At 44.6% G+C, this 20,079-nt stretch overlaps 2 protein-coding genes across 4 annotated transcripts; one reads left to right on the top strand and one right to left on the bottom strand.

Annotated features, from left to right (window-relative positions):
• Positions 1–1,372: 1,372 nt before the first annotated feature.
• Positions 1,373–7,495, top strand: b3galt4 (UDP-Gal:betaGlcNAc beta 1,3-galactosyltransferase, polypeptide 4). 3 transcript variants are annotated; one of them, XR_002879010.2, is made up of 3 exons: positions 1,373–1,489; positions 2,292–2,494; positions 6,630–7,495. XR_002879010.2 is itself a non-coding variant. In XM_024006549.2 (2 exons), exon 2 carries the CDS (start codon positions 2,542–2,544, stop codon positions 3,658–3,660), a length of 1,119 nt encoding a protein of 372 aa, XP_023862317.1. In that variant the 5' UTR covers positions 1,402–1,489; positions 2,292–2,541; the 3' UTR covers positions 3,661–4,487. The 3 variants fall into 3 exon arrangements, 1 of the variants encoding a protein (XP_023862317.1); XR_002879009.2 differs by having other exon boundaries at positions 1,402–1,489; positions 2,292–3,767; XM_024006549.2 differs by lacking the exon at positions 6,630–7,495 and having other exon boundaries at positions 1,402–1,489; positions 2,292–4,487.
• A 2,313-nt stretch (positions 7,496–9,808) lies between these two features.
• wdr46 (WD repeat domain 46) lies at positions 9,809–17,920 on the bottom strand. The gene is made up of 14 exons (XM_024006121.2): positions 17,812–17,920; positions 17,024–17,275; positions 16,844–16,924; positions 16,594–16,706; positions 16,413–16,500; positions 14,304–14,365; positions 14,033–14,137; positions 13,775–13,925; positions 13,301–13,536; positions 12,932–13,085; positions 10,946–11,093; positions 10,629–10,819; positions 10,378–10,491; positions 9,809–10,233 (listed from the first exon to the last, which is right to left on the bottom strand). Exons 1-14 carry the CDS (start codon positions 17,866–17,868, stop codon positions 10,114–10,116), a joined length of 1,872 nt encoding a protein of 623 aa, XP_023861889.1. The 5' UTR covers positions 17,869–17,920; the 3' UTR covers positions 9,809–10,113.
• Positions 17,921–20,079: the final 2,159 nt, after the last annotated feature.

Here is a 20,079-nt window from a genome sequence, read left to right as displayed (position 1 = left end):
CTCAACAAATCATCTGAGGGTGTTTCGTCGACCAGCCATCGCTATTGCAGAGCTCTCACTAATAAAGATTCAGTTTAAGTATAATTCTGAATTGTCTCATAAGTTTGTCTCTCCTCATTTGATAATATAGAAATTGACCACCACATGGTCTCTCTGCCCACACATGCCTGTTATTCTACTGTTACACTGTGTGGACTGTGTAATCTGACTGTAATTTAAGGAGTTTTATTTACATACTATAATCTAAAAGCACATGCTAGGTAAAGGCAATATGGTGGGTGGCTGGTGGGTAGGAGGGTTGGGCCAGTAACCAAAAGGTGGCTGGATCAAATCCCCGAGCTGACAAGGTAAAAATCTGCCATTCTGCCCCTGAGCAAGGCAGTTAACCCACTGTTCCCCGGGCGCCGATGATGTGGATGCTGATTAAAGTAGCCCCCCGCATCTCTGATTCAGAGGGGTTGGGTTAAATGTGGAAAACACATTTCAGTTGAATGCATTCAGTTGTACAACTGACTAGGTATCCCCCTTTCCCCATATTGTACACAAACATCTTGAACTGGAAAGAGGTGGATAGACACTAAGTGGACAGTTTATTAGGTACACCCATCTTGTACGGTTCGGAGCCTCCTTTGCCTCCAGAACAGCCTGAATTATTTTGGGCATGAAAAGGTTGCTCAATTGCAGACCATCTCTTCTTGTAAAAGCTTATGTCACATACAGAGCTTTAGCACTGATTAGTACTAAAATGTAGTAGGGCAGGGTTTCCCAAACTCGGTGCTCGGGACCTCAATGGGTGCGCGTTCTGTTTTTTGCCCAAGCACTACACAGTTGTTTCACATAATCAAGTAATTATCAAGCTTTGATCATTTTAATCAGTTTTGTAGTGTTAGGGAAAAAACAAAACGTGCACCCCTTGGTGTCCCGAGGACTAAGTTTGGGAAACGCTATAGTAGGGCTCAAAGAAATATTGGCCACATTATGGTCAAACATAAGTCTCAAGTATTAAGTTGAGATTCTGATGGTCATCAAAAAGCAATAATTATAGGCATACAAGTAGTGTAGCATAACCCTTACTGTGTAATAATGCTCAGAAGGGTCAAAGATACTTGACAAGATAGGCTACATTTACAAACACGTCCACAAGATGTCATGCAACTATCAAGAACAGAAGAATTGTCAAATGCAATAATATATTCTAAATCTATCTTCTTCTAATATCTTCTCTACTAAGCCTATAGCCTACGAATAGTCCTACATTAAAAAGAGAAACGCACGACCACAAGCAGTCTATGTCGAATACGTGTATTTGCATGAATTGACCTTATCAGTCTGTCTTCAACATTAAGTGCATGGTACAGCCTGCATCCGGATGTGACGAGTTTGTTACTGCATTATGCTCAGTGGGGAATATTTGAAGCCACAAATATTGCGGAGGATAACGGAACCATGGACAGGATGTGTTGACATGGTCGTCTTCATTGGATTCAAGGTTTGATGTTATTGCGTTTTTATTTTATAGAGTGGGCACCATTTATAATAATAATAATAATAATGCAATAATACATATATTCAAAGTCCCAAATTCGCTGGCGCCTACAGTTGATTACTACAGAACAATGATAAGCAATAGGCATCCGATATGTATCAATTTCTTTGTAGCCTAATATAAGATCAGGATTGGGGTGTCTTCAATCATACTTACATCATATTTACATTTTAAAACAAATAAATGTAGTATATTTCAATGTTGCGTGCGTAACGCTCTTGTTGCCAAAACGCTCATGACAACTGTAGGCTAGTATCCAGTAGCCTCTCAGTACCAAATCATGGTATACTGTTAAACTGCATTTTTATACGTAGGGGAAGTTCTGTAGTGTAAGTCTTATTGTTTTCCCTGTAAGTGGTTGGGTGGAGTTTTTAAGATKAGGTTAATCATTAACAGACTGCACGATGTCTCAGTTGGTGGTGGATGTGTAGTTGGATGTGTAGCCTATACGTGTAGCCTATGGGTTAGTGTGATGTTTATGATCAGGATATTTATATAGCAGGAATCAACTGCTACATATCTTATATTTTTTAAAGGATCGGTCTAAGCGACAAAGGATACCGCTCATTCAGAAGCTTTGCCAGGGTCCTCCTTTGGGAAATGCTTTCTCTCTTTTGTTTTCATTTGCGCTGAGAATAACGACAACGCTTTGACGCACAGTGTTGTGGGATATGAAGCCATTGACAGCTCCAGGCAATGTGTGTGTGTGTGTTAACCCGATTCTATTTGCCTCTATAACGTGCAGCTTCCCTGGCCTGCTCTGGATACAGTGATGCAGCACTGAATGGACCTCTCGTGCCACCTGCAATCTGGAGAGTTATCTGCAGCCAACCAACTGAGGGTTGAGAAAGACACACAAGAGACAGCAAGGAAGTAAAACGAGGAAAGATAAGAATTCTGAGTTATAGAGCTGGCGTGAAAGAAGACAGGAGGATAAAGAGAGAAGGGGTGAGTTGTGGAGCTGCCTGAGTGCTGCAGTGTGGAGGTTGGAGGTCATGGTGGGGCGGGGCCTGTGGGTGTGTAAGCCCCGCTTTGGTAAGCGGGGGCGGTTCGGGGTGGTGCCTGCTCTCTGTGTGCTGATAGTCAGTGCTGCCCTGCTAGCTCTGCTCTTCGTGGACTCCATTGAGTCATGGGCCACCTCCATGAACATGAACACAATGGTAGAGGCGCAGGGGGGGATTATACTCCCACAAAGTGTCCCCCCAACCAGACCCGAGGAGTACCTCCTTATGCCCAGCCCTCTCGTCTGCCAGCGTGCCAAACCCTACCTCATCGCCATGGTGACCTCCGCCCCAGCCAATCAGATGGCCCGCCAGGCCATCCGGGACACGTGGGGTGGGGAGGTGGAGGTCAGGGGTCATAGGGTCATGACCTTGTTCATGGTCGGGGTGGCCTCTGACCCTGGGCTAGCCAAGCTGCTGATAGAGGAGGCCCGGGAACGAGGGGACCTGATCCAAGGGCGCTTCTGGGACTCCTACTCTAACCTGACCCTGAAGACCCTCTCCATGCTGAACTGGGCCCGACACTTCTGCCCCCAGGCCCACTTCCTGGCCAAGGTGGACGATGACGTCCTGTTCAACCCCGGGGCCCTGCTGCGCTACCTGAACAGGAGCACCGTGACCAACACCTACGAGCATGGGGACCTGTACCTTGGCCGGGTCCACCTTCACGTGGCTCCAGACCGAGACCCAGACAGTAAGCACTACCTCCCTAGAGGGGCATACCCTGCATCTGTCTTCCCTGACTACTGCAGTGGCACTGCCTACATCCTCTCTCGCTCCACCCTGCTCAAGATCTCCTTGACTGCCGCTGCCTCACCTCTGCCCACCCCTCTGCCCCCTGAGGACGTGTTTGTGGGTCTGTGTGCCCGTGCAGCTGGAGTGCTGCCCTCCCACTGCCCGCTGTTCTCTGGTGGGCCCGCAGTGCCCTACGGGCGCTGCTGCTACCAGGCCATGGTGTCCATCCACCACATCTCCCCCAGAGAGATGCTCCGGTTTTGGGCTGACATCCACTCCCCTCCCCCCTGCTCCTGGCTGGGCCTGCGCGCCTCCCTGGGGGTCTGTAAAGTCCGGGCCATGCTGGGGACCTTTCTGGGGGTGGATCAGGGGCTGTGAGGGGGGTGTTGCCCTCGTGGATAGGAAACTATTGTGTTTTGGGGGCTGTGCCTCTGCCAGGATTTCAATACTGTGAATAGCACAAGTGCTCTATTTCATTGGGAATGGTAAGGAATCACTGTGCACTATGAAAATGTGCTTTTATTTTTATAGCTTTTTAGGAATATTTGAATGTATTTTATGTTATGTTATAATGCTGGCATTTTGTCAAAGCTGAAGGAATATGAATCAGTAGTTGAAGGGAATTAGTGTGAAGATATATTTAAGACTGCTAGAACACACACAGACACATACTGTAGACCAGTGTTTCCCAACTCCAGTCCTCCAGGACCCCCAACAGTACACATTTTAGTTGTAGCCCCGGGCAAGCACACCTGATTTAACTTGTCAACTAATCATCAAGCCCTCATTGAGTTGAATCARGTGAGTTTGTCTGGTGCTACAACAAAAATGTGTACTGTTGGGGGTCCTGGAGGACTGGAGTTGGGAAACACTGCTGTAGATATGTAAATATTACTGACCAGGAAACACATAACCTACAGGATATTTGCCATTAATGTAAGAATTTAGAGTAATGTTATTAATGCATAATGGAATGTTCYACTAATTAAAATCTAATTTTATTTTTCACATCCGCTTAATACAACAGGTATAGACCTTACAGTAAAATGCTTACTTACAAGCCCTTAACCAACAATGCAGTTTTAAGAAAAAATACGTGTTAAGTAAAAAATAGATCAAGTAAAAAATAAGAAATAAAAGTAACAATTAAAGAGCAGCAGTAAATAACAATAGCAAGGCTATATACAGGGGGTACTGGTACAGAGTCAATGTGGAGGCTCTATACAGGCTGTCTCTTATACACATCTAGATGTGTATAAGAGACAGGTACTAGACAGTCGATGTGAATGGGGGCATGCTCGGTCCTCCTTTTCCTGTAGTCCACAATCATCTCGTTTGACTTGATCACGTTGAGGGAGAGGTTGTTGCTGTCTCTTATACACATCTAGATGTGTATAAGAGACAGCTGTTCAGGAGTCTTATGGCTTAGAGGTAGAAGCTGTTGAGAAACCTTTTGCACCTAGACTTGGCGCTCCGGTACCGCTTGCCGTGCGGTAGCAGAGAGAACAGTCTATCGCTAGGGTGGCTGGAGTCTATACCACTGCCTGGTATAGAGGTCCTGGATGTCAGGAAGCTTGGTCCCAGTGATGTACTGGGCCGTGCGCACTACCCTCTGTAGTGCCTTGTGGTTGGAGGTGAAGCAGCTGCCATACCAGGCAGTGATGTAATCAGTCAGGATGCTTTCGATGGTGCAGCTGTATAACTTTTTGAGGATCTGAGGACCCATGCCAAATCTTTTCAGTCTCCTGAGGGGGAGTAAGTTTTGTCGTGACCTCTTCACGACTGTCTTGGTGTGCTTTGACCATGATAGTTTGTTGTTGATGTGGACACCAAGGAACTTGAAGCTCTCGACCTGCTCCACTACAGCTCCGTCGATGTGAATGGGGGCATGCTCGGTCCTCCTTTTCCTGTAGTCCACAATCATCTCGTTTGACTTGATCACGTTGAGGGAGAGGTTGTTGTGTTGGCCATGTCGGTAATATGTATGTACATGTAGGTAGAGTTAAAGTGACTATGCCGGGTGACTATGCCAGGTCTCTGACCTCCTCCCTGTAGGCTGTCTCATCATTGTCGGTGATCAGGCCTACCACTGTTGTGTCATCAGCAAACTTAATGATGGTGTTGGAGTCATGCCTTTCCATGCAGTCATGAGTGAACAGGGAGTACAGGAGGGTACTGGCCCCCATGTTGAGGATCAGCGTGGCGGAAGTGTTGTTACCTACTCTTACCACCTGGGTGCGGCCCGTCAGGAAGTCCAGGATCCAGTTGCAGAGGGAGGTGTTTAGTCCCAGGGTCCTTAGCTTAGTGATGAGCTTTGAGGGCACTATGGTGTTGAACGCTGAGCTGTAGTCAATGCATAACATTCTCACATATGTGTTCCTTTTGTCCAGGTGGGAAAGGGCAGTGTGGAATGCAATAGAGATTTTATCATCTGTGGATCTGTTGGGGCGGTATGCAAATTGGAGTGGGTCTAGGGTCTCTGGGATAATGGTGTTGATGTGGGCCATGACCAGCCTTTCAAAGTACTTTATGGCTACAGACGTGAGTGCTACAAGTCGGTAGTCATTTAGGTAGGTTACCTTAGTGTTCTTGGGCACAGGCACTATGGTGGTCTGCTTGAGACATGTTGGTATTACAGACTCGGTCAGGGACAGGTAGAAAATGTCAGTGAAGACACTTGCCAGTTGGTCAGCGCATGCTCAGAGTACACGTCCTGGTAATCTGTCCGGGCCTGCGGCCTTGTGAATGTTGACCTGTTTAAAGGTCTTACTCACATCGGCTACGGAGAGCGTTATCACACAGTCGTCCGGAACACCAGAGTTGCTTGCCTCGAAACGAGCGTAGAAGTAATTTAGCTCGTCTGGTAGGCTCGTGTCACTGGGCAGCTTGTGGCTGTGCTTCCCTTTGTAGTCTGTAATAGTTTACAAGCCCTGCCACAAGACAAGCATAAGGTAATCAGCTTACTGTAAGACTGAAACAACCTGCAAAATGACTTAGTATATAGTCTCTTCTGTATAGCTACTATGTAAGATTACTTACTGCCTAAGTAGACTCAAGCTGCTTTCACCTCAGTTATGAAAATTTAGCACTAAAGATGCATGAAGTTGCCAAAATGCAACTAACTCTTGCTTCCACTTTAATAATAATATGGTAAAAATGTAAATGATAGTTTCTCTCTTCCCCCACCCACTCCAGATCACTCCAGTAGTACCAAGCATTTTCTCGATTATGTATTCAGCTGAAATGTCAATCAAAACAAGTGGTTTTCTTTCATTGTTTCCTCTCATCGACTCCTGTCCTTCATCTGAACTGAATTCTGAATAGATGATTTGCTTTCATCTGTGCAGTTCTATAGATAAACTTGAAGGAACAAAGGAAGAAACAGAGGCAAAGGGAGCACCTCAGTACACAGTCAGCCCGTCTTCCCTGGTGGTTCAACCGCTATGGTCAGTCAGCAGCACTCAAGACATGAAAAAGACCAGATGAGATGGACTGCCATAGGCGAACACATACACACACAAACACACAGATGCAGTATTTATAACCCCGCTTCAATAACTTATGTAACTGTCATGTTTAGCAAGTAGAGTGTGAATAAAAGACATGCATTGGTTTTTCTGGGCTGGGAGGGTAATGATTTGTCTGACCCAGAGAGGGATTCAGTCCACTGCTGCAGAGGGCTCTTCTGTAGTCAAGAGGGTTGCGTTTACACAGGCAGCCTAATTCTGATATTTTTCCCACTAATTGGTCTTTTGACCAAATGTATATCTTTTTTACATCAGATCTTTTTCAGAGTTGATCTGATTAGTCAAAAAAACTATTAGTGAGAGAAAAAAATCTGAATTGGGCTGCCTGTGTAAATGCAGCTGAGGAGATCCAATACAAATTAAAATGCAGTTTTCAACATTATTTATGAGTGTATGTTGTAGACAAAGGGACATCTCTTGGATTTTTGGGGGGGATGTATTATTGGGGAGTGTTTCCAATAACCTTTTCAATACTAACGTGAGAAGTGAACTGAAACATTGTAATTCGCATTGTTTGAACAAAGACAGATCCGGGTAGCCATGTATGTTCTTCCTCCTCCCTCACCTAGAATGAATATTGAGTATTCTATTCTGTGAAGATGTATTAGTATGAAGGATGCGTGAATGTACTCAGAAAATGTGTGTGTGCAAGAATGGATTGATCACTAATAAAGCCCTCAATCATACCCTTTCTTAGACTGAATATCTTTGGAACTGCAATAACAGTCACTCTCACCTATTAAACTGCTCGCTCTCTATTTCTCTTTCCCATTTACTCACTCAACTCTCTCTCTCTCTCACACTCACACCCTCTCACAATCTTTAACAGTTGACTTTGCCCCCTTTGATTTTCTGTCCAACTATGAAACCTTTATATAAGGATAAGATAAGGATAGGACAATTACAGCTGGGTGTGAGTAGAGGCTTGCGGGTTAGATGCATATAGGTGATGAAAAGAGGAATGCAAACAGTGAGCCGGAAAGATAATTAAGCAAAACAAAGTCCGTCCACAGGTATAACCTTCCCTCGTGGTTGCCTAGCAACCATGGGACAGGTATCTTATTCTACCCATTATATGCTTAACCAGTTCTAGTAATATTCTCTGTCATTTGTGACAACAAACACTTAATTGTAAGTGGTCAGCTGGAAAGAAGGCTTGAAGCAAGACCTGCATGCAATTAATGAACCAATGTCAATGAGCATTGATAAAAACATTACTGAGTGAGGTAAACCACACTTGTTACCGGTCTGCTGAGAAATGTTAACAAAAACCCAAAGAGACGCAAACATTTCATGCTTAATTCTGTTGCAATTGTATTATTCAGAGGAGGTGTTACCCTCACATAGGGAGTAGGAAGCCAGTAAAGGTGTTGTGGTTGCCTTGAATATCAGTGAGCCCCTGGCCTTCATCGAGATGCAGGTAGACCACATCCCCCTTCTCCAGCTCCAAAGCCTCTAGTCACAAACTCATTACTCCCATTGTGGTTGATCCATTCCAAATCATTGACTGGACATTCTTATAAAACCTCACACCCATTACAGCAGAAGCATGCCGATCGCAGGCGGTGAATCTGAGGTAAGACTCTTTTCACTAGTAATGATACCTGTAGTTCGGTTGTAGGCTGTGCCTATGTTGGCGAAGACTCAGACCAGTGATGTCTCAATGTTGAAGGGACTTGCAACGCTGTCACCCAAGCCAGCAGAGAATGCCACTTGTGATCTGTGTTCTCTCTTCAGCTCTTCCACCTGGCTCTCACTGGCTGTCACTCTGGCCTCCAAGGTGGGCTTTTCTTTCTTCAACCTGGCTCTCACTAGCTGTCACTCTGGCCTCCAAGGTGGGCTTTTCTTTCTTCAACCTGGCTCTCACTAGCTGTCACTCTGGCCTCTAAGGGTGTTTTGTATTTCTTCAGCTCCTCTACATCATTCTCACTGTCACCCAGTCCAAGGCTGCATTCTCTCTAGTTCCTCCACCTTGTTCTTGTGGCACGGCAGTACGGTCTTAGCAGCACTCAGCTCCACCACCTGGCTTTCACTTGCATTCAGTCAGGCCTCTATGGCTGACAGGTGTGCTGATGGGCTGCATTGTTTCTCTTCAGCTCCTCCACCTTCCCTCCACTGTCCCAGAGTCTGACCTCCATGTTCCTCAGCTCTACTCTCTATTCCGCCACTGTGATTTCCTGGTTGTGCACCAAGTCTCTCAGCTCATTCCAGATTCAGTCAACTTGAATTGTTGTTGTAGTAGTAGTTTCACCTCTCACCCTGAGTCTGTGCTCCAGACAGACAGAATAGCAACACCAGCACCCATCATTCTGAGACGATGCCTCTTCCCAAATGATGTACTCCACAGGGCTCAGTCCCCCTCTTTATACACACATTTTAGTAAACCGGCATGAGAAAGTTGGCGTGGAAAGTTTTAAAAAAGTAATTAAAACCATCAAGGAGTAACAAGAATGTTCATGTTCACAGAACATTTTATCCCAATGTTCTCAAAGACTGTGGAAGAATCTAAATATCAATAAGTAAGCATTTTGTTTAGTGGTTTCTAAAAAAAAAAACATTGGTAAAGCTGTGCTAGTATGTCGCACTGATATGACATGCTGGTAGTAGTCAAAGTCGTAGTAGTGTTTGTGTAGATAAAACTGATGGTTGGTTTTTGCTTTCCAGCAGACTGAAAGAGAGCAACGGGGATAGATGACATTTCATCCTACTTTTGACTTCCACGTCTGTAGCATTACATTAAAGTTAATTGACACATTATAGAGGTAGAATGTGAAATCTTTTGCCACTGATGGAAAAGGACGCCACAAATACTTTTTTTGTGAACAAATGTTTTTTATTTCACAAATGACATGTGTTTTTTATATAAAACATTTGTCAAGTAACAGTATTAAACTGTACTGAAAAAAACGATCATAATTGTCACAATAGAGAAGGGAGGTGATAATACTTCATGACAGCCTTTCCAACTGACATAAATACACTGACAGCATTTTACTGCACCCGCAATAACATCTGCTAAATATGTGTATGTGACCAATAAAATTAGATTTTGATATGAAATACACTGACAGTTTATAAATGTCACACAGAATGAGCTCAGGGCACTGATTATGATGCAGTTCCAAGTCATCTCATACAGTTTGGTATGCATGTTCTGTGTGTCTGCAGTGGCTGTTGGAGCCTTCTGGCTGGGCTTCGGAGGAACATGTCCCATACTCAGAATGTGCCCTTTATCTGAAAGGTCAACGCTCAGTCCCACAGAGGCGTCTACACACACACACACACACACACTGGTCCCTCTGTCTTACTTCCTGAATCTGTCCAGAGCAGACTTCTGACCAGCTGCTGCCGCCTCTTTCTTCTCTTTCTCCTTCCTCTCTTTATCTATCTTCATCCTGTCTTCCACGGTTTGCCTGATCACATCCTGAGTGGAGGAAAGCCACCAAGAGCGGGTAGGAAGCAGAAAGACCAAGGGAGACGCACATAATTAGTAAAATATCAAAAGATGAAATAATGAAGACGTAATTCCATATAAATTGCATGGTGTCTTTGTAGTAATAGAACTCACCCTCTGGTCCTCATGTGCCACTTGCTTCTTGCGCTTTTCCACTTTTCCACTTGAACTCCGACCTTTGGTCTTTAACCTTGGTGTAAACTTCTCCTTGGCCAGCGGGTCAAAGCCCTGAAATCAAACCACACAACATTCAGTCTCACAACATCAATGCATGATTTATGACAAAGTTCAGATTTGTCACCATCTTAATTCTCAATATGCAATATCCCTCTGATAAACTGCTTCCATCCCTTGGTAGTACTGACCAGTACTTGGACCCTGTCCTCATGTCTCTGTTCCCAGGTGGAGTGGTCCACCTGGCTGAGCTGGCTAGGGTCCAGGCCAATCAGTTCTGGCTGGATCTTCTCTAGTAGGGCTTTGACCTCCCACTCCTGCCTCTGCTTGGCACTGCGGTACGGGTTGGCATCCAGACCGTCAAAGTTGGGCTCGCCAGCACCTTGCGGTGGAGAGAGAGCATGGAGTTAGAGACTGTTCACCAGGGTTGGGGTCAATCAGAATTTAGATCAATTGGACACGCCACACAGGAAGGAGAATATGGATTGAATCTGAATTTCATTCTGACCTGGTACGACCATGCTAGTGAAGCCCTCTCCATGGCCCACCCCTAGGACGTCCTCAAAGGGGCAGAAGTGCACACCCCACACTGAGCCCTTTGCCCTGTGGGCCATGTAGGGCTTGGTCACTGGGGTGCCCCACACATCTCTGTACACCTACACAGAAAAGCAGACGTGACCACAGAGATATCAACAGAGAAACACTCAGACACAGACATTTAAGGAAAGGTTCACCATTTTTGAATGTTATATTGTTTTTGTGCATCTCTGAGGGATGTTCTATCGATTCCCTGGGTCATTTCACGTTTATCTGAGTTATTGCCGTTCAATCCGGTATGATGTAGCACCGTGATAAAGTCGCTCTCACTACACTGGAAGTTAATAGGAATACGACTTTTAGATCAGAAAAACATATCATACATGTCAGATTTAAACACTAGTCGCTGTCATAATGCGGGAGGTTGTCTTCTCTTGAAYGTGGCATTGATCATATTTTTGCAATATTCCTACCTCGAGAAATGTTTTATTTAATGGAGGGTCTAGCACATTTTTTCCTATTTGTCTGCCTCTAGTCCAGTGTGCATTGCGCCGTTGCCAGAGATATTATAGAAAGGAGATAGGAATCCAATGAATGAACGTATAACGCCCCACCCAGCATACTGTTGACCAATCGCGTTCATGTTGTCGTCACGCGGTTGCTAAGCAAATCGTCACGCAATCCCTTCTCAAAGTCAGTGTATATGTCGAGAAACGTCCCTATTTTCCTCAAATATGTGATGTCACGATTCCAAAGCTATACGATACCACAGATAGCAAGTTCATTATCTCAATTCTCAGAAAAGATTTGTAATGTTGTACCTAGTGTTGACGAAATTCGTGCTAATGTTTTTTTTTTGTGCTGGCGCCCAATAGACTCCCATTCACTCCTTGATAACTAGCTACGTTACATGCTGATATTGTCTTTGGTATTATCGTGTGTAGCAGCGTTTTCTAGCTAACTAGGCAGTGTTGTAGAAATTACATAATTAGTCATGCTATCCCGTGTTTTACTGCTTAGTCTCTTGTTATCTGCTAGTGTTTTTTCTAACCTGATACAAACGTGTCTTTGGGCATATAGCTACGATCCGTTTAGGTGCGACTGCAGCATGTGAGACATCCCGTGGGTTTACTATCTGCATGAAATCAGCCGTGTGGAACCTTTCAGAAAGGATCACATTATAGTGTGAACTGTGACAAACACAGTTATACGGCTGAGCCCTTGCACTATCTTAATCTGCAGAGACAAACCAATCGCCTTTTACACCATCTTCCACCCCTGTTTCCACACATCTGCTAAACTGCCACGTAGACAAAAGAGGTTGTTCTTTTCTATAAAAGTAGAGACCCGATTATGTTTGTTAAGCTTTCAACTCTGTACCATTCTTGGTGATAACATTTTTGTGGTCTCTCTTCCTATAGAATTTCTCAAGACAGCAGCCCAGAGAGAGAGAATTGCATTGTGGATTTTGTAGTCGACTTGAGCTGCAGATTTCCACAATGATGTTCCATGTTGCTAACAACCTTATTATAACACCAAAAATGAAACATTTGTTCACAAAAAATATTCTCCTCACATAGTGTTATTTAACACTGTAAATTAAAGGAATGAGGGGTTTTGGGTAGATTTTTCCTTTAACGAATACTCAGTGAAAAAAAAACAGGGTCAGGAAAAGTAGAGAGAGTTTGGACAGCATTAGAGCTGGGCACCATGTTGCTGCCTCAGAGCAATCCATTCTCTCCCTCTTAATGAGTATTTGAGTTCCGGTTCCAGTTCTGTCAATTCCATTAGTATGCTTGGTTCTAGATTCAGTGGACAATATAGGTCAATATAGCTCTGAGGCATTACCATGGCTTGCTGGAATGGAACTATGTAATAGCAGTGTCAAGAAGACCACAGGAAAATACAAAAGGCATGGGACAAAAACATAGGCAAAATTATAAGCAGCATGTATGACCTGGACTATGTCTCCTGTGGCGGCGGACAGCAGGCCCCTCTGACTCAGAGATAGGCAGGAAGCTCCCGCAGGCAGGAAGTAGGACTGCAGGGGCCGGTAGGATCTGATGTCATACACCTTCAGCTTCTTGTCCATGCCAGAGGTCACCATGTACCTGCACAGATAGAAGAGTGTTACAGGACAGCCCCCTGCTGGACATTATAGGGAAGTACACCAGCAAAGACCAATCACAAAACACTGACCCAAATGTGGATATCATATTGAATACAACAGCTACACTGCACAACATAACCACCCTTTCAATGGCTGAGAGACCAAAACCACTCATAACAAAACCAGAACTATATTATGTCTTTGACTGGGACTCACGTGCCAGTCTTGTCGACGGCGACAGAGCGCACACCTCCCTGGTGGCAGAGCATCTTGACAACTGGCTCTCTCTGGTTTGGCGTCCAGAGGGTGACAGTGCCGTTGGAGTGGCCCAGGTGGATGATGCCGTTGTGAGGGTTATGGGCCATCACATCAAGCCGGCCAGCCTTGGTGCAGATGGCCACCACCTCCTTACCCACTGACACATCCAGGTACTGCAGGAAGCCTGTCGCACTCTGGAGGAGGAGAGGTAGCAAGACAGGGGGGTAGAGAGACACAGGATGAGTTCACGGGTGAGACTACAATCACCTGTTGTGTTGAGTAACCTGAGACAAGTAACCTGAGACCTGAAGACTTGTGTAACCCCCAGAGCTTGCCTACATCTTGATTCACATATCACTCATTACACAATTGATTCCCCTTACACATCTGACACAAACACACATATTACAACGTTAGTATAAGTTTACACACTGCTGTAGCCAGCAGGAAGTGGTAGGGGAGAAACTGCATGCGGAGAACATCGTTGAACTTGCGGATGCAGTGGAGCTCGATGCCCTTGTTGTCATAGATATACAGCCACTTCTTCTGAGCCACTGCAAACAAAGCCTCACTGTGGAGCCACCTAGTGGACACACAGAAAAGTACAGATTAGGATGAGTTAATGGGAGGAGGAAATTATGCCTAAAACTGAATGTAAATGAGTGTGTGAATGTAATTGTGTGTACTCACTTTACATCGTTGACTGTCTCCATCACGTTCATCTCACACATCAACTGTTTGGACTGCCAGTCCAGGCAGGTCACGTGCCCTCTCCTGCCACCAAGCAGCAGGTGTCTGGAATAGAGGGAACACACACATACAAAACATCAGACTTCCCAGGACTAAAACAACTAATCACAATGAATTTACCCAGCAAATCCAGCTCTAACAATATAAGCACAAACAGAATATCTGGCCTGCTTGCACAGAACACACTCAACAAACAGAACATGAAACTGACCGCCCAGTCTTGCTGTAATCCAGTCGGTAAGGCCCAAACTGAGACAGGGTCAGGCTAAAGTACTGTGGAGGGAGAGAGTGACAGAGTTAGAAAACAATAATAATACTACATTTGCATGGATATTCTTTATTATTTGCCGTCACAGTACCCTACGTGACACACACACACAGTACCTACGTGGCACACACACAGTACCTACGTGACACACACACACACACACAGTACCTACGTGACACACACACACACAGTACCTACGTGACACACACACACACACACAGTACCTACGTGACACACACACAGGCTGGGAGCAGCACAGGGGCGGTGGCAGAGCCTCTGGAGCACTTAGGGGTAAAGTGCCTTGCTCAATGGTGGTAGTATACAGGGATATTGAACCTGGTAACCCTCCGGCTGACGGACCCTTCCCTACAGATTCCATCCCAGGAAGCTTGGGGGTTCAAACCGGCAACCCTTATTACTGGCCTGGCTCTCAACTCAATGATACCACCACCCCCAGACAGATCCATCATTATAAAAAAGACAGAACTCAGATAATTTCTGCCTGTGGGCAATTGAAATGACATACATTTTCATCCAGTTTTTATATAAGAAAAAAATCACAACAGCTGTGATGGAAGCAGCACATTTCAGTACAATTTTATAAATGTAGTAAGATCTTTTGTTTGTTTGACRTGGTGGGATCTTTTTGCGACTGTAAAATGTATTATGTGAGAAATGGTGGTGAAAACTGCTTTATGTGCAAATATTAATATAATAACCATTATTTCGAAGGAAACTTGGGAGTCACATGATGACATGGTGTGTGGTCCTCCCACTACGACTCTGGAAACCGTGCAGTTTATTAGGCTACAGATAAATAAGTTACAGGGTGGTGAAAGTGATTGGTGATAGTCGGACAGGGCCACAGTGTCTCCTGACCCCTCCTGTCTCAGCCTCCAGTATTTAATGTGTCGGGGGGCTAGGGTCAGTCTGTAATATCTGGAGTATTTCTCCTGTCTTATCCGGTGTCCTGTGTGAATTTAAGTATGCTCTCTCTAATTCTTTCTTTCTCTCGGAGGACCTGAGCCCTAGGACCATGCCTCAGGACTACCTGGCCTGATGACTCCTTGCTGCTCCCAGTCCACCTGGCCGTGCTGCTGCTCCACTTTCAACTGTTCTGCCTGCGGCTATGGAACCCTTACCCGTTCACCGGATGTGCTACCTGTCCCAGACCTGCTGTTATCAACTCTCTAGAGACAGCAGGAGCAGTAGAAATACTCTGAATGATCGGCTATGAAAAGCCAACTGACATTTACTCCCGAGGTGCTGACCTGTTGCACCCTCGACAACYACTGTGATTATTATTATTTGACCCTGCTGGTCACCTATGAACATTTGAATATCTTGGCCAGGTTCTCTGTTATAATCTCCGACCGGCACAGCCAGAAGAGGACTGGCCACTCCTCATAGCCTGGTTCCTCTCTAGGTTTCTTCCTAGGTTCTGGCCTTTCTAGGGAGTTTTTCCTAGCCACAGTGCTTCTATACCTGCATTGCTTGCTGTTTGGGGGTTTTAGGCTGGGTTTCTGTACAGCACTTTGTGACATCAGCTGATGTAAGAAGGGTTTTATAAATACATTTGATTGATTGGTGATGAGCTCGATGCTCCTTTCCAATAAATATCAAGGGTCTTATTCTGGTGACATGATGATCGATGTTTGACTGCCATTTCACAAATAAGAATATTCTCGCTCTTATATCAATAATAATCTCATGTAGACTAGCCTTCCCGCACCGTATTTGAGAGCTGTTGGCTAGAGCGTATGTGCCAAGACCAGATAAGCACATTTGCTATTTAATGCATGTTTTTGTGACAAAACTATTAGTAGAGTTGAAAATGCGATGGAAACACATTGAAATGTAGACTTTTATTTGGTACATGAAAACGTAAGCGAAAAAGTAAATTTTGTGTGCACTACATCATCACGCACTGATTTTTATCTGCAACAAGTCTGTTTAGTGGAAACATAGCACTGGTGCGAAAATATGCATATTTGCACGAAAATCTGTCGCCAATTGGATGGAAACCTAGCTATTGCCCCTTCAGTGTCTCACCTTTGCCCCTGCGGTAATATCCACAGCATCAGCGATGTCATCCTGTGAGATGTTGCACGTGTCCTCATCTTTGTCTCCCTCCAGGAACCTAAGAACAGAGAAAAACAGAAAGTTGCAGAGACGATAGCGGGACAGCCATTTTTGTCTACTAAACTTGGCCCTGCAAATGTATTGACATTACCCAGCATCCTCTGGGAGCATAAGGTCATATCGTGCATTCTGCTTCTGGGCCAGGTCTGAGGCAGCCTCTGATCGAATGACCACATCTCTGAGCTTGTACTGCGGCCGAGGGGGCTGGGGAGAGAGGGATGGGGAAAAACCTTACTAAAAAGTTAACGTACATGTACAAAACAATGGTATATTTTCAAAATTAGTAAGTGACATTATTCTGACAGAATGTCTTGGTGAATGTGTATTCAAACATGCCTCACCAGTTCTCCCTTCACTCCCCTCTTGAATTTTTTCAACTTCTCTTCAGGGACAAGTGCTGAGCCTGGGAATGGATCTAATTTCTGTGGGATTTAATTAAACATTCATGAAAAACACATTCTTAAAGGATAGGGTGAAACATTTCAAGAATCTTCAGTGATACAGATTGACCTACCACTTACCCCTGATATGACCTTTTCTCCTGCTCCTCCTCGCTTTCCTCGCTTTCCTCCTGCTACTCCTCGCTTTCCTCCTGCTACTCCTCGCTTTCCTCCTGCTACTCCTTGCTTTCCTCCTGCTACTCCTCGCTTTCCTCCTTCCTTTGTCCTCGTCTTATTTTGTTGCGGAGTCTGTTCGTTGTTGTCCCCTTCTTTCTGTTTCTTTCCATCATTCTTCCCGTCTTTCTCTGTGCCCTCCCAGTATCTCGTTGGAGGCTGATTGCAGAACAAACAGATATCAATCATGAAGTCAAATAACAACACATTAATTGGAGCAGGCTGGATTTTTTTGTATGTTGTCCATTATACATATTACGAAAAACCTTAACATGTTACAGATAATTAACTTTTTCAGGTGCCTTTTCACCAGTTTCAGTGGTAGCTAGACAGACAGTAGAGGCATCGACGCTTACGTTACTAACGTTAGCCCTCAAGAAGAAAGAGTAGCTAGCTAAAAGTAAAGGGATTTCAATAGTATACTCTCTATCCCAAACAAATGAAAACGTATCAACAAAATGGCTAGCAAGCAACGAGTTTTGAGAAACTGCTGCAGTCACTAAATCGTTAGCAATGTAATGTTACTGAAAGCGTTGAGAAAATTGGATAGGGGATCAGGGCTACAATCAGTGTGTAGCCTTTAATCAGCGTTGCAGGATCAAAAAAGTAGGACCGAGAATAGAATATAGCTACATTAGCTGATCAGATGTAAGTCATCTATTTGTAAACGTGTTATGATAAATTTAGAACTTTACCTTTCTCTTTTTCCCCACGTGTGGTTTTTTCAACATTGTCTCGTTGGACGCCGCCATCTATGTTGTGTACTTTTTAACTTCCGGTAAGAACTGTTACGTCATACGCACCGGCTGACTTCTTCTTCGATGAGGTTTAAGGGCGGTTGGCATCCAATATGTTGCATTACCTACACCTACTAGACTGGAGTACACAACTCCCTTATACTTTGCTTGAAAAAAATAAATAAAAAATACCCTACCATCTAACTCACCCAAAAATGACATTTAAAAAATATTTAAATTAAATACCGCCCTACATATCAGGGGCTCCCGAGTGGAGCAGCTGTCTAAGGCACTGCATCTCCGTGCTAGATGCGTCACTACAGACTGTGTTTCAATTTCAGGCTGTATCACAACCAGCCATGATTGGGAGTTCCATAGGGTGGTGCACAATTGGCCCAGCATCGCCTGGGTTAGGGTTTGGCTGGGTAGGCCGTCATTGTAAATAAGAATTTGTTCTTAACTGACTTGCGTAGTTAAATAAAAGGTAAAATAAAAAACACTCCACTATTTAAATATATTTAGTCCTACCTCATGCCAACAACCTGAAAGGATGGGACATCACCACTTAACACACCCTGTAACTCTTCTGATGTCAAGTCTCGCATAACCAAATACCTCTCTGCAGCTGCCACCACAACCTCAATTTTCTGCGACTTACGTTCCATCATTGCAGTACAGTTGATAACCATTGCTATAAATGCAAAAAATCTAATCTTACTGAAACATATATCACTAGTTGGTCTATCCCTCTGTACTGGTACAGATCTACTACTCACAACACTCCTCTCAGGATCCCTCCCCCTTGACCCATCTTTCTCTACTTTCTTCACTGCCTCAGCATATGACATCTTCTGCATTACTCTAACCCTGGAAACCTCAACCTGCACGGGACATTTCTGATCCCCAGCCCCATGGGCACCCCTAGAATCAACACATACCACTACTTTCCCCAATGCTACACATTCCTTTGTCTCATGCCCTTCTGCACACTTCTCAAACCTAGGAACCTCCCTCCTACACACTGCTGACACATTACATCTGAAGACATTCAGTTGTACAACTGACTAGGTATCCCCCTTTCCCTTTTTAGCCGATCTGCTCCTGCACAATGCCAACAGCCTGGGAGGATGAGACACCACCACGCAACACATCCTGGAACTCTTCTGAAGTCCAATCTCGTACACCCAAGTACCTCTCTGCAGCTGCCATCACAACATAAATTTTCAATGATTTTCACTCCATTTATGCGATACAGTTGAGGACCGTTGCTATGAACACTAAGAAGCCAACCTTAATGAAGCATATATCACTCGTAGGCATATCCCTCTGTGCTGGTAGAGATCTACTACTAAAAACGATCTTCTCAGGATCCCTCAACCATTACCCATGCTCCTCTACTTTCTTCACTGCCTCAGCATACAACACCTTCTGCACGACTCTGACTCTGGTCACCTCAAACTGCCTCTCTCGCACCGGACACTTCAGATCCCCAGCAACATGGGTACCCTTACAGTTGACAAACAGTACTATTTCCACCAAAACTATACAATCCTCTGTACCATGCCCTCCTTGACACTTCCCACATCTTGGAATCTCCCTCCTATACAGTGCATTTGGAAAGTATTCAGATGCCTTRACTTGTYCCACATTTTGTTACATTACAGCCTTATTCTAAAATGCATTAAATATATTTTTTTCCTCATCAATCTACACAATGTACCCCATAATGACAAATCAAAAACAGGTTTTTAGCAATGTTTGCAAATGTATTAAAAATAAAAATATAACATTTACATAAGTATTCAGCCTATCCTCAGTACTTTGTTGAAGCACCTTTGGCAGCAATTACAGCCTCGAGTCTTCTTGGGTATGACGCTACAAGCTTGGCACACCTGTATTTGGTGAGTTTCTCCCATTCTTCTCTGTAGATCCTTTCAAGCTCTGTCAGGTTGGATGGGGAGCGTCGCAGCACAGCTATATTCAGGTCTCTCTCGATCGGGTTCAAATCCGGGCTCTGTCTGGGCCACTCAAAGACATTCAGAGACTTGTCCCGAAGCCACTCCTGCGTTGTCTTGGCTGTGTGCTTAGGGTCGTTGTCCTGTTGGAAGGTGAACCCTCACCCCAGTATGAGGTCCTGAGTGCTCTGGAGCAGGTTTTCATCAGGGATCTCTCTGTACTTTGCTCCATTCATCTTTCCCTCGATCCTAACTAGTCTCCCGGTCCCTG

Source organism: Salvelinus sp. IW2-2015, linkage group LG17, assembly GCF_002910315.2.
Source record: "Salvelinus sp. IW2-2015 linkage group LG17, ASM291031v2, whole genome shotgun sequence".
In the NCBI taxonomy this organism is placed as follows: Eukaryota; Metazoa; Chordata; class Actinopteri; order Salmoniformes; family Salmonidae; genus Salvelinus; species Salvelinus sp. IW2-2015.
The sequence above is the reverse complement of the archived record's forward strand: the minus strand, read 5'-3'. Positions and strand labels throughout refer to the sequence as shown.

What these genes read in the sequence shown, in the direction of transcription:
- b3galt4 (XM_024006549.2), top strand. Translation starts at nt 2,542, where the DNA reads ATGGTGGGGCGGGGCCTGTGGGTGTGTAAGCCCCGCTTTGGTAAGCGG.
- wdr46 (XM_024006121.2), bottom strand. Translation starts at nt 17,868, where the DNA reads ATGGCGGCGTCCAACGAGACAATGTTGAAAAAACCACACGTGGGGAAA. An exon ending in ATGCTCCCAGAGGATGCTGG is followed by an intron (nt 16,501 to 16,593) that starts GTAATGTCAATA and finishes CTCTGTTCTTAG; the next exon opens with GTTCCTGGAGGGAGACAAAG. An exon ending in TGGCACATGAGGACCAGAGG is followed by an intron (nt 10,234 to 10,377) that starts GTGAGTTCTATT and finishes TCCTCCACTCAG; the next exon opens with GATGTGATCAGGCAAACCGT.